At 32.1% G+C, this 14,230-nt stretch overlaps 1 protein-coding gene across 2 annotated transcripts; it reads right to left on the bottom strand.

Moving 5' to 3' along the window:
- Positions 1-10,061: 10,061 nt before the first annotated feature.
- Positions 10,062-13,539, bottom strand: LOC140864303 (uncharacterized). 2 transcript variants are annotated; one of them, XR_012144193.1, is made up of 4 exons: positions 13,053-13,539; positions 12,624-12,889; positions 10,759-10,903; positions 10,062-10,285 (listed from the first exon to the last, which is right to left on the bottom strand). XR_012144193.1 is itself a non-coding variant. In XM_073268404.1 (4 exons), the coding sequence occupies exons 1-4, from the start codon at positions 13,336-13,338 to the stop codon at positions 10,263-10,265; spliced, it is 636 nt and encodes a 211-aa protein (XP_073124505.1). In that variant the 5' UTR covers positions 13,339-13,539; the 3' UTR covers positions 10,062-10,262. The 2 variants fall into 2 exon arrangements, 1 of the variants encoding a protein (XP_073124505.1); XM_073268404.1 differs by having other exon boundaries at positions 10,843-10,903.
- Positions 13,540-14,230: the final 691 nt, after the last annotated feature.

The following is a 14,230-nucleotide window of genomic DNA, read 5'->3' on the forward strand; positions in this document are numbered from 1 at the left end:
AGAAAAAAAATACATATAAATCCTAATATACCATCCTTCAATTATTTTGTTTTCCTCCCAATTTCTTTCGGTCTGTCTCTTTTTATAACTCAATTTATCAATTTTATTTTTATACATAATAATTTTGATAAAAAAAATTGCCTCCTTGAGAATCAATAATAATTTAATTCAAAAATAACTCAATCCAAATTATATGAATACAAAATCTGTGAGACCTCGGTTCTAAACAACTATTAAGCATACAAGATCCAAGACCAAAATAAAAAAAAAAATTTAAAGGGGGGTGCACTCGGGCGGGCAAAAACTGCCGCTCGAACGCGTCCTAAACTCCAGCGCTGCTGGAAAATAAAAAGGGGGGTGCGCTCGGGCGGGCAAAAACTGCCGCTCGAGCGCGCCCTCTGCAGCAGAAACAGAACAGAGCAGAAAAAGTTTGGCAACTCAAACTAAAATTATTCCAAACATCGAACTCAAATTCATGCATTAATACATAACTTCTCCAGTTATTACATGAAATGCTAGTGTTGATCAACTACGCACTAGTCTATAACATGCAACAAAAGACTCGCATAATCGATACAACATAAACAACGAAGTTCGAGATCTAAACATGTTCCAAAACAACTAGGTAGACATGCTGACACGACTTTTAAACCGAGTCTCACTACTAGCTCTCCCTCTTGTTGCTAACCAGGCCTTCGCTGACTTGGTCTTGCCCCACCTGTTGCCAAGTACACATATGAAACAAAGCAACAGCCGGATAAACCGGTGAGAATGATAATCCCAGTAAAAACAACATATCAAGTAATACAACAATAAACATGCTTTCAAGACAACAACGAAATCAATAACGATGTAATGCATGTCTTTAAACCGGGATATCAAATCTGATAACGAGGGATTGCTGCTGTGCTTTTGGGATCCCGAGGGTGAGATTACGTAACGACACACCGACTCACCCAATCGAGGTGGTGCCACGTATCTCACTCCTCTAGACTTTGAGCAACTATAATGAGTATGCTAGCACTAGGTGAAATGACTATGACCTAGGCCACTCAATCATAGTTCCCAAACGTCTAAACAAAAAGGGCGGTTCTGCCCGCTGAAAACAAGATTGGCTCAAGATGAATGCATAATAGAAACATAAAAACATAATCATATAACAAAAGCTCAATCAAAACAACAAAACACAAGTTTCTCATGCTAGAACGAGTGTAGATGCAAGTATGTGATTTTAAGGGAAAACTCGAGAACCAACTGTCTCGAGTATGCTATCCCGCTACGATGACTGCTTTTACCTTTCAATGCAGTAGTTCCAACTCTGGATAAGCTACAACAAAAGGTTTAATCAATAACTAAACAATCCAACAACAAAGGCAACGGTTCAAGGTAATCTCTTTACCGTTCTTCGTCCAATTCTTGACGAACAATGCTGCTAACACGGCTTGAAAAACTCCAAACGAATCTGTTCAGATACAAATCAAAGATCAATTACCAAGATCGACTTACAAGCCAAGTTCAACAACTCAAAAAATGGTTCAAATCTCCAAAACTCAAACCGACGTCATAACGGCTATAACTGAACAAACCGACAATGCAGACAACAGTTCAATAGCGATATAACCTCATATCAAAGCCAATACAACCAAAACAAGGCAAACCCAACAAATCTCAAAACCATAATTTTCGAAAAAGGCTTCCAAAAATTATAACAAATCCGAACGTCGCTCTAATTCAAAACCGACAGATAATAGATGATCAGAACTCTGTAGAGAACAACATACTCGAATCTAGAACGATTCTAACAACATCCAAAAACTAGAATGTATCTGATCGTAGAAAAACTTACGATATAACAGAGCTCTCACTGCAGTGATCGATAATCTGCCTTCAGAAATAATTTCCAACGGCCGGATCGAGCTTGGAAGGAAATCTGAAAGCTTGGAAAAGCTTGAAGGCGTTCTAATGGAGGGAGACGACTATGGAGGAGAAGATGAAGACTTTCCCAATCAATTCCAAGTGTAGATAATATATTAAAATCAATAATTGCGTTTTAGTCCCTGAAAAATCCAATTTTTGCAAAAAGGACCCTGATCAAAATCAAGTCGGCTCGTGAACTCTGTAATCTCCGATTAACTCAAATAAACTCATTTAAGATAAAAACGGGGCGTTACAAAATCAAGCATAAGATTGTATATCATAAGTGGAGGGTAAAACTGTCTTTCATCATTCAATCAGTATTTCAATCCCAAAATTAATAACTTGAAGTAAACATGTTATTTTTTTATCCATCATTATTTTAAATCCTTCAAAATCATTTTAATAATCCTAATATGATTTATCCACGTATAATCTCATCCCACTAAATAAACGCAGCCTTATAACAGATTTCGATATATAATATTATTTGATTGAGTGACGCGTGCCCGTATATCATTCGTTCAAGTTGCCAACAATCCATCTATTCGATGCGTGAATTAATCTGACGGAACTAGTTACTTATACAATATAATAATGTATGAACTCCTTAGAATAATTATCATCTTACAATTTTATTTTTCAATTTAAAAAATGTTTATTATTTTTAGATGTAACATAAACTATTTATGCCCGCGAATATTCGTGTGTGTGGATTACTAGTTTTAATTGTATTAGATGGGACGATCTAGTTATTTTTTTAGTTATATTTCAGGGTTGAAGTGGGTTAGTTTGTAATTTACCATTATCCATCATTGGGTAGGGCAATATAGGTTGACTCGCTATTTGGATTGGTTATAAAATCACAAAAACTCTCGTGAGAAAGTCTCACAAGTCTATTTCGTGAGACATATCTTTTATATGGGTCATCCGTGAAAAATTATTACATTTTATGTTAAAAGTATTATTTTTTATTGTAAATATGAGTTGGGTTGACTCGTCTCACAAAATACCTACTTGAAAGTGTGCTTGGTTAGAAAAACCATCACTAAAAGCATTTATATATATATATATATATATATATATATATATATATATATATTGAAACATCTTGTATTTTAAAACATTTAATAAAAGAGTTGCGCAAAAAGAGTGAAATTTTTTTTTATATACTTAAAACAATACAGGGAGTGCGTCACACTAACTCCAAAAGAGTTTAAAATATAAATCTATAACAATAAAACTCATGAGTGAACGTTCACGATATCTAAGAAATATCGATGAAATCATAAAACAAAGACCATATAAAATACGGCACGTCAAAACTTACTAGTAACATCTAAAGAAGATGGGGAAATATGAATTCAAATAAATACTATGTACATAAAATACATTTGAAAATGATCGGAAAAACCTCACAAAAATATCAAACTGAAATGAACATTTAAAAGACTAAACATTTTAATCCCTCCAAACTCGGCATTTAAAATACTGACAATGAAAATAGTAAAATCTTTACTTTTTAATATCGTGCATAAATATTGTAACAACATTATGTAAATATTTCTCTTTAAAAACATCAGAGTTTCAGAACTGTCGTGTCATGCAGTGTCTTTGCCTCTTGGACTCTTCAGTCATGCTACCAAAGCTTTTTAAATCAAAACTGCTAAACCATCTGCACCATTTAAGTATAGTGAGTCTAAAGGACCAACAAGATTAAAATATTCATGTCGATATCATTATAGCTTCAAAATACTTTAAACTTAAAATGACTTGAACATACATAACATGATAAGAATTTTAACGTCAACATCATGGAACTTTAAACTTAAAATCTTGAACATGAACTTCAAAACTCTTAAAAAATTCAAGGAACTTAAACATAGAAATCAACATACTTAACTTTAAATCTTGAAAGTAGACTTCATGCATTTTTCATTCATTTTCGGAGGCCCCTCCGAAGCTCATCTCGGAGTACCTAACCTGTACATTGATCCATATTTGGAAAGGTCCCTTCGGAGCCCAAACCGGAGTACCAGTCCCGTATTGCCACCACAAAGACACATAAGAAATCAAAATATTTTCGTGCATCAACATATCATATCATCATGCTTCATCATAACATTATTCATTCATGCTTCATCATCTTTCATTTCATCATAACTTATCATTCATCATATCATTTCATTCATTATGAAGCATCATTGTTTCATCGTAACTTCTGTCATAACTTTCATTTCATGAACATAAAACTGTACTCAATAACTTCTTGCATGTCATAGATGATAAAAATCATACTTTCATATTGAACATAGGTTTCATGAATGAAACTTAGACATGCATATGCATCACATAACGTAATCGATTCACGTATGTCTTTCTTTTGGTTATTGACGTAAAACTTAAAAAATTTTGCATAGAAACTCTTAAATATATTTTAGAAGCCTTAAAATATCATAACCATGAATTTAGAACCCTAAAATAACATAAATAAATCATGAATTTTGAAGGCAAGGCGCGGGCGCGCATGCCCTACGCAGATGGGTTTGCTTTCTTGCTCTCAAACTATATTATACAATCGGAATTTGGAACAATGGTGAACATAAACGTTGTAGCTCTTGATCTTGGATTTCCAAATCCGAAAACTCACCTTAATTGAAGTTTTCAGTAAAAAAGTTATGCTCATTCTCCCGAGATGCGTCACTGCCGGAAATTCAAACTACTTGACACACTTCGGGGCGATTTTGATCAATCTTTCAAAATGATTTTGACAAAACTCAAAAAATAAAAGTTGTAGATAGTTAAGCTATCTTTCCAATAAAATTGGCCTCATATCATTTGAATTTGTACACTAATTTTGATCTTCAAAATCATAATAAGTGTCGCTAATCTGTGACAATCCAGCACATGCAACATTTCAAAACTTTAACAAACTAACTCAATACTTGAAAATATGATATTTTCTACTACTCTAGTTATATACTTTAGTTAAAATATATCTTAGAACCTCACGAACTCATCAAAACTTTAAAATAAACATGTATCTCTTGAATCAAACTCAATAACTTGACAAGAACGACTAATGCTTCACGATTTCACACCATCACATAACATTCTCTTCAAACCCTTAAAATCAAAACTTCATGCTCTTGAAATTCTTGAAAATCATGCATATATATCTCAACATACATCTTTTCATATCAAAATAATTATATCTTGAATGGTGGTTTCAAAACCTTTAAAATACTTGCCTTTGATCTTTGAAGAACAACATTAACTTGGACCTTGGTAGAGATCTAGCCATACTCAAACGGAATCGTAACATGCTAAAGAGGCAGCCGAAGAAAGATGAAATCTAGGAATTTGTTCATTTGATCAAGATGTCTTCGATCTAGGCTGAAACATCCACCTAAAAAAGCCATTTATAGCTCAAATGTAAGGTATGGATGTAAGAAACCCTTCAAACGGATTGAAGTTTGGACACCGGATGAAAGAGATAAGAACAATATACGACAACTGCTCATAAAGTGACGAGTTGGGGGATGGAGAATGAGAAAGGAGGAAGAATATGGGGGATGAACCGTGTGATTGGGGGGAGGGGGGGGGGGCGACAATGACAAAATATTAGTTGAGGTGCGGTAGGGAATAAAAGTGAGAGTTAGGCCCCGTTTGGTTTCAAAATCCAGGCAAAAAAAGCACTTTTTTAAATGTTTTTTATTTAATAAAGTGTTTGGTTGACCAGAAAAGTGCTTAAATAAGCACTTTTTTAAGTCAAAATTAGAACTTTTTCAAAAGCCAAAAATTATAGCTTAAAAAAGTGCTTTTTTAAAAAAAATGTCTACCAAATCCAAACGGGGCCTTAATGGTTAGAAAGACTACGTGAAACATAGTCCGTCTAACACGCCTCAAACTAGACTAAAAATATTTTCTCTTTCCGATGATTGAAATAAAATCATAGCAATATTATACTCAAAATACTCGTAGAATTATTTTTTACGATATCGTTTGAAGGCTAGACTTGTATTCTCAGTCCAGAATCAATTTTAATAAAATCATTTAATACAACAACTAAATACATATTTTAATACATGAAACATCAACTTTTAAATCATTTACACAACACATAAAATTATTTATTGAGAATAAACTTTAAATCTTAAATAATAAAATACAATAACTTAAAATTCATTTAAAATATCTTTAATAATTCATGAATAGATTTATGGAATTTTCGGATATTACATATATAATATAATTAAAGTGGTTTTATAAAAACATCTAGTGTTTCGCCACAAAATTTATTTTAAAAAAAACAATTAATTTTTTTTTTATGTAAATATTTATGGCCTTTTGCTTCTGCTTCTAGAACTATTTAAAAATAAAAATAGAAGCACTTTTTGTAGTGATCCGAGTACCGTTTTATGTAATAAAACTCTTCAAACATGATCAAGAGGTCATTATTTACGCAAATCAAGGTCATTAACACAGTTAAGAACCAAGAAAAGAAGTTAGGACCTTTCGGAGTGTTTGGATCCACCGAGGAGAGTTCAGACGCACCGAACTCAAATCGAAAACACCGAACACATATAAGACCTTCTGTAGTTATAGGTGTTAAAAATGAGTTAGGCCCATCGGTTTGGCCTCTCGCCATATAAAATAGGTGGGTTGGGTTCAATAGCGGAGTCAGAAAACTTAACCTACCTGGGCTAAAATTTTAAATTCTATATTTGTTTAATTTTTTGAATCAAATCACCCGAACTAATATCAAATTAATCGAAAATTTTCTAAAATTAATATATACTATTTTTAAAAGATTTGGTCCAGCCGGGCTAAAGCCTAAGTAACCCTATATGTGGCTCCGCGACTGGTCGGGTTGGAAGTTTCTCAGCACACAAATGGCGAGCCAGCCTACCCCACCCTCGTCTAATGGTGGGTTATAGTGGGTTGTTGGTCGACCCATCCCAACCCATCAAATTACACGTAAGTTTGTCAGTTAAGTAATTTAAGTTTTGGTGATGATAGTCAATAGACAGAACTGATCTAAAATCAGCAGATAAAATCGTAGACAATAACAGTAGTAAAGTAAAGCAGATTCGATCTCGAATGAAATAAGTAACCATGAAAGATAACATCATTAAAATGAAATCTCAGATATTAGGAGTACTATATTTTTTCAGTAGCCACCTTATTTATAAGTCGTTCTGATATCTAGTACACCACATTTAATGCACCGTACCACAACATTTATTACGCATTTATTGCTTATTCCTATTTTGAGTAAGAAAGATATGAAAAGCTAAGTAAAGTCTATCTTTTGGTATAGATACATTAAATGAGATCCTTAAAGAGCCGTTTATTAATGTTGAAGAAGAAGCTATATAAGGCTGTGTGGCTCTTTCGAGTAAAACAAGAGAAACATCCGCTATCAAATATCTATCAATCCTCAAGTTTCCTACAAAATACTCGAAAACGCTATTCCACGCTCAAATCGATCCATCATATTCTTATATAATATTGTGCCTACTGCTATCTGTTGTAAAATCCTTTAAGAGTGAAAGTGTTGTAATAGTTTGAGAGAAGATTCTTCTTTCAGAAGTCATTCGTGTATGTGTATTTTTTCTACGTGGGTATTTCCAGTGGTGGGCCACAATACATCGAAAAGCCAAGAATTGAGTGGACTATTGAGGATAAGAAGAAGACAAATCTTGGCACTTCAACTACAAGAGGACAAGTCAACTAGTCGGAGTTGCTAAACTGACTCCTTCAGTTTACCCTCACCAGTTTAATACCATAACGCTTTTGGATAAGATCTTCCGTACTCTGACACATTCTGCAGAAGGTAGTGCCGCGATGCAAAGGAAAATTTCGGCTTCAGAATTTGTTCTTGAAGATGACGAATACAACGAAAATAATTTGAAATTCTATCTGAAGATCAAATTTGAATTTTTGACAGTTAACATCCAAGAGTATAAATAGGGATCCTGATCGATCAAAGCAGCCCTCTCGCGCGCATTGGAACTTCTGATCACGTTTCTTATTCAAAATCTCAAAGTTTGAGTATCGATCAACGAACTCAAAGCACAAACGCCTAAGTGTTATTCTGATCATTGATAAATCGAGTTGTAATCATCTTTTTTTATCAGTCTAGGACTGAAACTGAGTTGTAATCTAGGAATTCTTGTTTAGGCAGTGTCTAAGTCCAAAACCAGATCGAGGTTTTGCAAATTGCTGGTAAAATTCAAAGTCTTCTAGTGATATCCTTTCGAGGTGGAAGAAGGGGTGACGTAGGAGTATTTAAAATCTCCGAACATCCATAAACATCTGCTTGTGTCTTTTTCAGTTTACCTATTCTCTTTATCTTGCATAAACTGGTTGATAGTAAGTGTTAAAATCTGTAATTTGACATATTTTCGCACATTCATTGTTTGTCAAATTACATTAGACACCAAGTTAAGCTTAGAATTCCATCACTAAACCGATCGAATTCAATCCCATCTCACTAAACCGTTTTTGAGTGTATTCACAGCCCCCCCCCCCCTCCCCTCTACACTCTAAACCGATCCTAACATGTATGTTGTTTTTTAGATTTTAAAATATGGTGAATATATAATTATATATACACATATTTAAGGTTTTTAAATTTTAATATCAATTACTATATTATATTATTATTTTATACAATATGACAATTTTTCGGTCCGACTTGTTAAATCGTTTGTTATGGATATACCGGTACGATTACTGGTCCGGTTATAAAAATATTGATCAATTCACTCTATTACAAGAAACCAGTTAAACATAAATCTTGAATTTATAATATAGCTTGCAAAATTTGTTCTGCAAACTGAAATGAAATCAAACTCCTTAATTACCATGTTATCACTAAAATCAAGCTACATTAACAACAACCCGTCCCAATCAAAATAAAATTAATTTATTCAACATTAGATATCATTAATATAATCTCATGAGGATTAATTTATCCACATTCTTATTAATTTAAGAAAAAAAAATCAAATTAATTAGTTAATTGTATCATATAATCAAATTAAGATAAGAAATTTTCTTGAAAAATAATCGATTTAAATACAGAGAAGTTCGAAAAAATGGAAAAAATGTGACTTCGTGAACATCTATAAATTCGGTTGAAATTAAGAAGGACTGGGCATACAGTTTACAATCGAGCTTCGATGGTTTCTTTCCTTACCGTCGCCACCTGATATCGGAGAGAAATCGACAGCGCGAGTGGAATTGGGACGAAGAGAAAGAATCGATTTAGGGACCTAATTAAAGATTGTTTAGGATGAAAAATGAGAATCGGTCTATAATTTGGGCATTCTCAGATTCACGTGCACATGATGTGTAAGTATTGTTTGACATTCACGAAGCAATTGGCGGTTGGGATATTTTCTAGAACCAAACTAATGGATTAGGGATATAAATGGGAACGCAAGAGTTTGAGAGACATAAGTGAGAAAAACGAGAAACTATAAGGATAGAATAATGTATAATCCTGAGAATAAGGCTACAATTTGTGCATTCTCAGACGCACGTGCACATGACGTGTAAGTTCCGTTTGACATTCACGGAGCAATTGATGGCATGAACATTTTTTGGAATCAAACTAACAAATTAGGGAAATAAATGGGAATGCAAACATTTGAGGGACATAAGTAGAAAAAAACGAGAAACTACATGGACATAATAATGTATTATCCTGCATTCTAATGAACAATACTGACAATTTTTCTAGGTACGCAGTACACCTTTTCAAAAGATTTAAATTCTTTATTGATAAGAATGTATTTAAGATATGATTTTTTTTTTGGATACTCTGATAAGGTATGTGCATGAGGATTACAATATTATGATAACGATAATTACGTTTAGTGTTAGGTACACCTTTCGAAAGAAGAAAAGTGCAACTAATCATCTAGTGTCCCGATATTCTCTAAGATAAGACTTGTTCAGTACCACGTAATCCATTCTATGTTGAGATTTTAACTTGATCGTGGCACACACTCACATATTGAAGTCTCCTGATACAAAATTCCTTGGGAGAAAAAGGTTACATTCACGATCTCAAAGAAAATTATTGCAACCCAACATTCACGATAACTTAAAATAGAACAAATGAGAACTCAACATAGGAAATATGGACCTTTATATACATGCTTTTACATTGTTTACACAGCATTAACACAAAAATTCTAAATTATATGCTTTACATGTGTGTTTGTATATGTATTTGCACGTCCTGTGGTATACAAAATTGTAGTAATATCCACTACTACTATGATGCCTAGCTATATGGATACAACTCTAGTTCTTAATTAACCTGCAGAAGGTTATGGATATCCTTCGGATAAACCTGTAAAATATAATTATAATGTATTAGAAAATTACGTATGCATCACAAAATACATTCTACAATATTTTCAAATATATATATATATATATATAGTACAGATTTTGAAAAAAAATCGATATACCGTACCAAAAAATACCGGTACCGATACCGAAATTCCAAAATTTTGGTATGAAAAAAATCCATACTGATACCGAAAAAATATCTGTATATCGAAAAAATCTCAATACGATAACCCGATAGCTCGATATTTTGGTATGGTATCCCAACCCTAGAAATAATTATATTTTTCATCCCTGTTAATTTTTTCGGCCTAAAACCATCCTGGTCACCTAACTGCTTTCCCCTAAATTGGATACTTTTCTGAAGAAGATATATATTTTTACGTGCTCTTTCATAAAAAATATTTAAGAACCATAGTATAATTTGTCGCGAAATTAATCGATATATAACTTCTCGAAAAATAATTATATTACCTGAAGCATGCTGTGGAGAGAGGGAATTATATTATTTGGCAAAAATATAATGTATAATACTTGGCTGGAAATGTATTTATTTACTTTGTTCCACTTTCTTGGAATACTTTTGATATGAGGGAAACCCTTTCTTCCATGCGGAGACCTGCAGCCATGTGACATATACAGGACATGGTCCAGTTAGTAAAATAATTATAATATTTGATTTATTTAATTTAATTATTATTATAAAGTACGATACACTGAATAATAATAATAATTGAACAAAGTTGAATAGTAATAATAATAAAATAATGCAAAAAATATAATACAAGTACGAGTATTTGACAAGGTCTAATTTACAAGAATTGTTTATGTTAGTCTTCCATTAAAGTATGAAGCTACCACAATTAATAGTGAAATCTAGTAATGAATAGATTAGTCGATCATATTCATACGAAAAACAATACTGTTTATATAAAAAATAATATTTTTTTATGGATTAGATCGGATAGGAGATTCATCCCACAAATTTAATCCGTAAGACAATCTCATATGAGTTTTTGTGTTTAATAATTTACAACAAGTGTGATATTATATATGTTACGTATACTCCATTTTATGAGTAAATTTCAGGCCTTAAGCGGAGGGTGATAAGTAGTATAAATTGAAAAGTGAATTACATTGGTTTAGATCGACTATTATATGAACTTCAGTTATACATCGATTAAATTCTTAAACAAAGAAAACAACTAAGCACATTTGTATGATTGTATTTTTTTATTTTATTCTTTTCCTTAAAGGTTGTGTGGGGGTAAAATGCATGTCAAATCGACCAGATAATATGGCACGTGAAAATCGAGATCTGACCAAATTTAGGGGTCCTCCAATAAATTATATTAGTACATAAAAAAACAAATTATTTTTTCTCTCCCCATAATCCATTGGAAAATAATTCTAGAATAAACAATTTTATGTTTATATTTTTAATAAAGGATAATTATTGAATTCAAGTTTTCTATTTCATTTTTTGAAACTCGTGTTTCTATATTTTTTCCTTCCATTTCAATAATCCAAACTATATTTAATTTCTTCCTTTTTACATATTTCCACATAATAATTAAAATAAAATATCTTGTTATTGTAATACAATTGATAACTCAATAAATGATATTTAAGAATTCAAACTACATCTCGATCCTAATAATATTATTATACGCATGCATAAAAATCAATTGAAATATAATATAATAATATTTAGCATACAAAATATCATATAATTCAATATATAAATTAGACTGATCCGTCCAAAAAAATAATTCTAAACATAAAATTTTATCATTGGAATTCTCCTATATATAACTCCTAGTGTGAAAATTGACATCTACCCCCGATCAATTAAATTAAAAAAATAAATGTTTTATTATATAAAGCCTCAGATCATAGAGGGTCCCTATGATTAATCATCCACAACAAATTAAATTCAAATACAAAATTAATTAAACATACAAAAACAAACGAAATATCTCAACCATCAAATGAATAAAATCATCTAAGAAATCAAGTTATTATACAAAAATCGAACTTCAACCGATTGCAGGGTCTCAAACACATCCATTATATTTTACAAGTTTAATTTTATGAAACGAATGTCAAAAATAGTAATAGATGGAATCAGACTCATCTCACACGAAAACTACCCCACCATATCTAAGGCAAATTCAAAGGCCATAAACAAATTATTATTATTTAAATGTTACTAAATAACCTAATGTTATATTATATCAAAGAAATTAAAATTATTATAAGATACATAAAAGAACAATTATTGATTAATTTTTCAAAGTAAAATTGCAAAAGATTAGTAGGTGAGAAAAAGGACTCACAGCTTCGATATCAATTTTGTAAAGCAAAAGCTTTCTCCTCTCCCGGCAGCTGGTCCTGTACGCCGCCACCACATGGCCAACCGCCAGAACCAGAGAGAAAAAGAACAGCGCCGCCTCCACAGCGCCGCCGCCTCTCGAATTACTCATCGTATACACATACGAAGCCTTCAAAGACACGAACACCAGCGACGCCGCCGAGCACACGGTGGCGATCGCCAGGTACGGACCCCTGGATAAACTCGGGCCGTCGCAGAAACTGTAAACACCTGTCGGAAATAAAATTAAAATAATTTGTTGGTAATTAAATATATTTGTAACTGTAAACACCTGTCGTAATTGGAAAGATTATTTTATTTTTTAGGTGGGTTTTGCTGAAGATCCTTAATTTGAGTGGAACAAATTAAATATAATTTGTAATTACATACATACATAAAATGATGGCAGAGCGGATGATGGATATGAGAGGGATATCGATGAGCGAGTGTCGGAAATCATAGTCTCTGAGATAGAAATAGAGTGTCCGGAGACTGATTGGAGGCAGGGCGGCGGAGAGAAGGGCGGAGGGGAGCAGAGCATCGGCGATGATAAACAGAATCGGAGCTGAAAACAGCAGCAAAGAGATTAACATGGCCACCAAGAAAAACAGGGTTTTCATCCATCTTGGGAACATTATTATTGCTAATACCAATTTCTTCGCTTTTCTTCCCAATCCCATATATATAAATATATATCTCCCTAGCCTGTGATTTTTTTTTTTTTTTTTTTTTTTTTTTTTGTAGGGAAAACAGATCAAGGGAAAATATATATATAAATATATGAATACGTACTTGTTAAATGTATGAATATTATGAAGATATCATGAAGGAGGAGATGGAATGGAATCTGTGCTGGTCAAATAGGGAGGGAGGGAGGCTTATTCTGTCCTGTCTATACTCTGCTTTCATTTATATATATATAATAATAAAATCAAATCTATGCTTTCATTTCTTCTCTAATAAGGTTAGGTGTCACAAGCAAATTCAAAAAAAAAAAAAAAACCATGGGATGATGTAATGTTTGAGCTAGTCTAGATCAATTTTTTTTTTTTTTTTTTTTTTTTGTAAAGTTTCTATGATTTAAAATTTTAAAAATATTCAAAATCTAATGTCCTTGGATAATATAATTTAAATGTTTTAATTTATTAATAACCTGTTTTGAAAAAACAATTCATGAACATATATTGTTCAAGTTAGATATTGGTTTAAATACATGTTCATTGTTCACCTATGACACGAATCACGATAATGATGATTATATCTAATAAAAACTATTCCGCTTATCTGTAAAGCCACCATGTTTGATTTTATATATAGCAAGATGATTGATCATAATGGAGTACGCTAGGATGATTTAATTTAATTATTTTATGTTAATGGAAAATTATAATTATTATTATTATTATTATTATTATTTGTTGCGGGTATTGAGAAAATAAAAAATTCTGGTAATCGAACGAATGTTGTGGGAAATTTATTGTGTAAGCATATGATACAACTTCTATTTCGGAATTCTTTATTTAACTTAATATTATATTATTAACCAATTTTGGGTTCATATAAATAATATGT

Source organism: Henckelia pumila, chromosome 4 (genome assembly GCF_033568475.1).
Source record: "Henckelia pumila isolate YLH828 chromosome 4, ASM3356847v2, whole genome shotgun sequence".
Lineage (NCBI taxonomy): Eukaryota > Viridiplantae > Streptophyta > Magnoliopsida > Lamiales > Gesneriaceae > Henckelia > Henckelia pumila.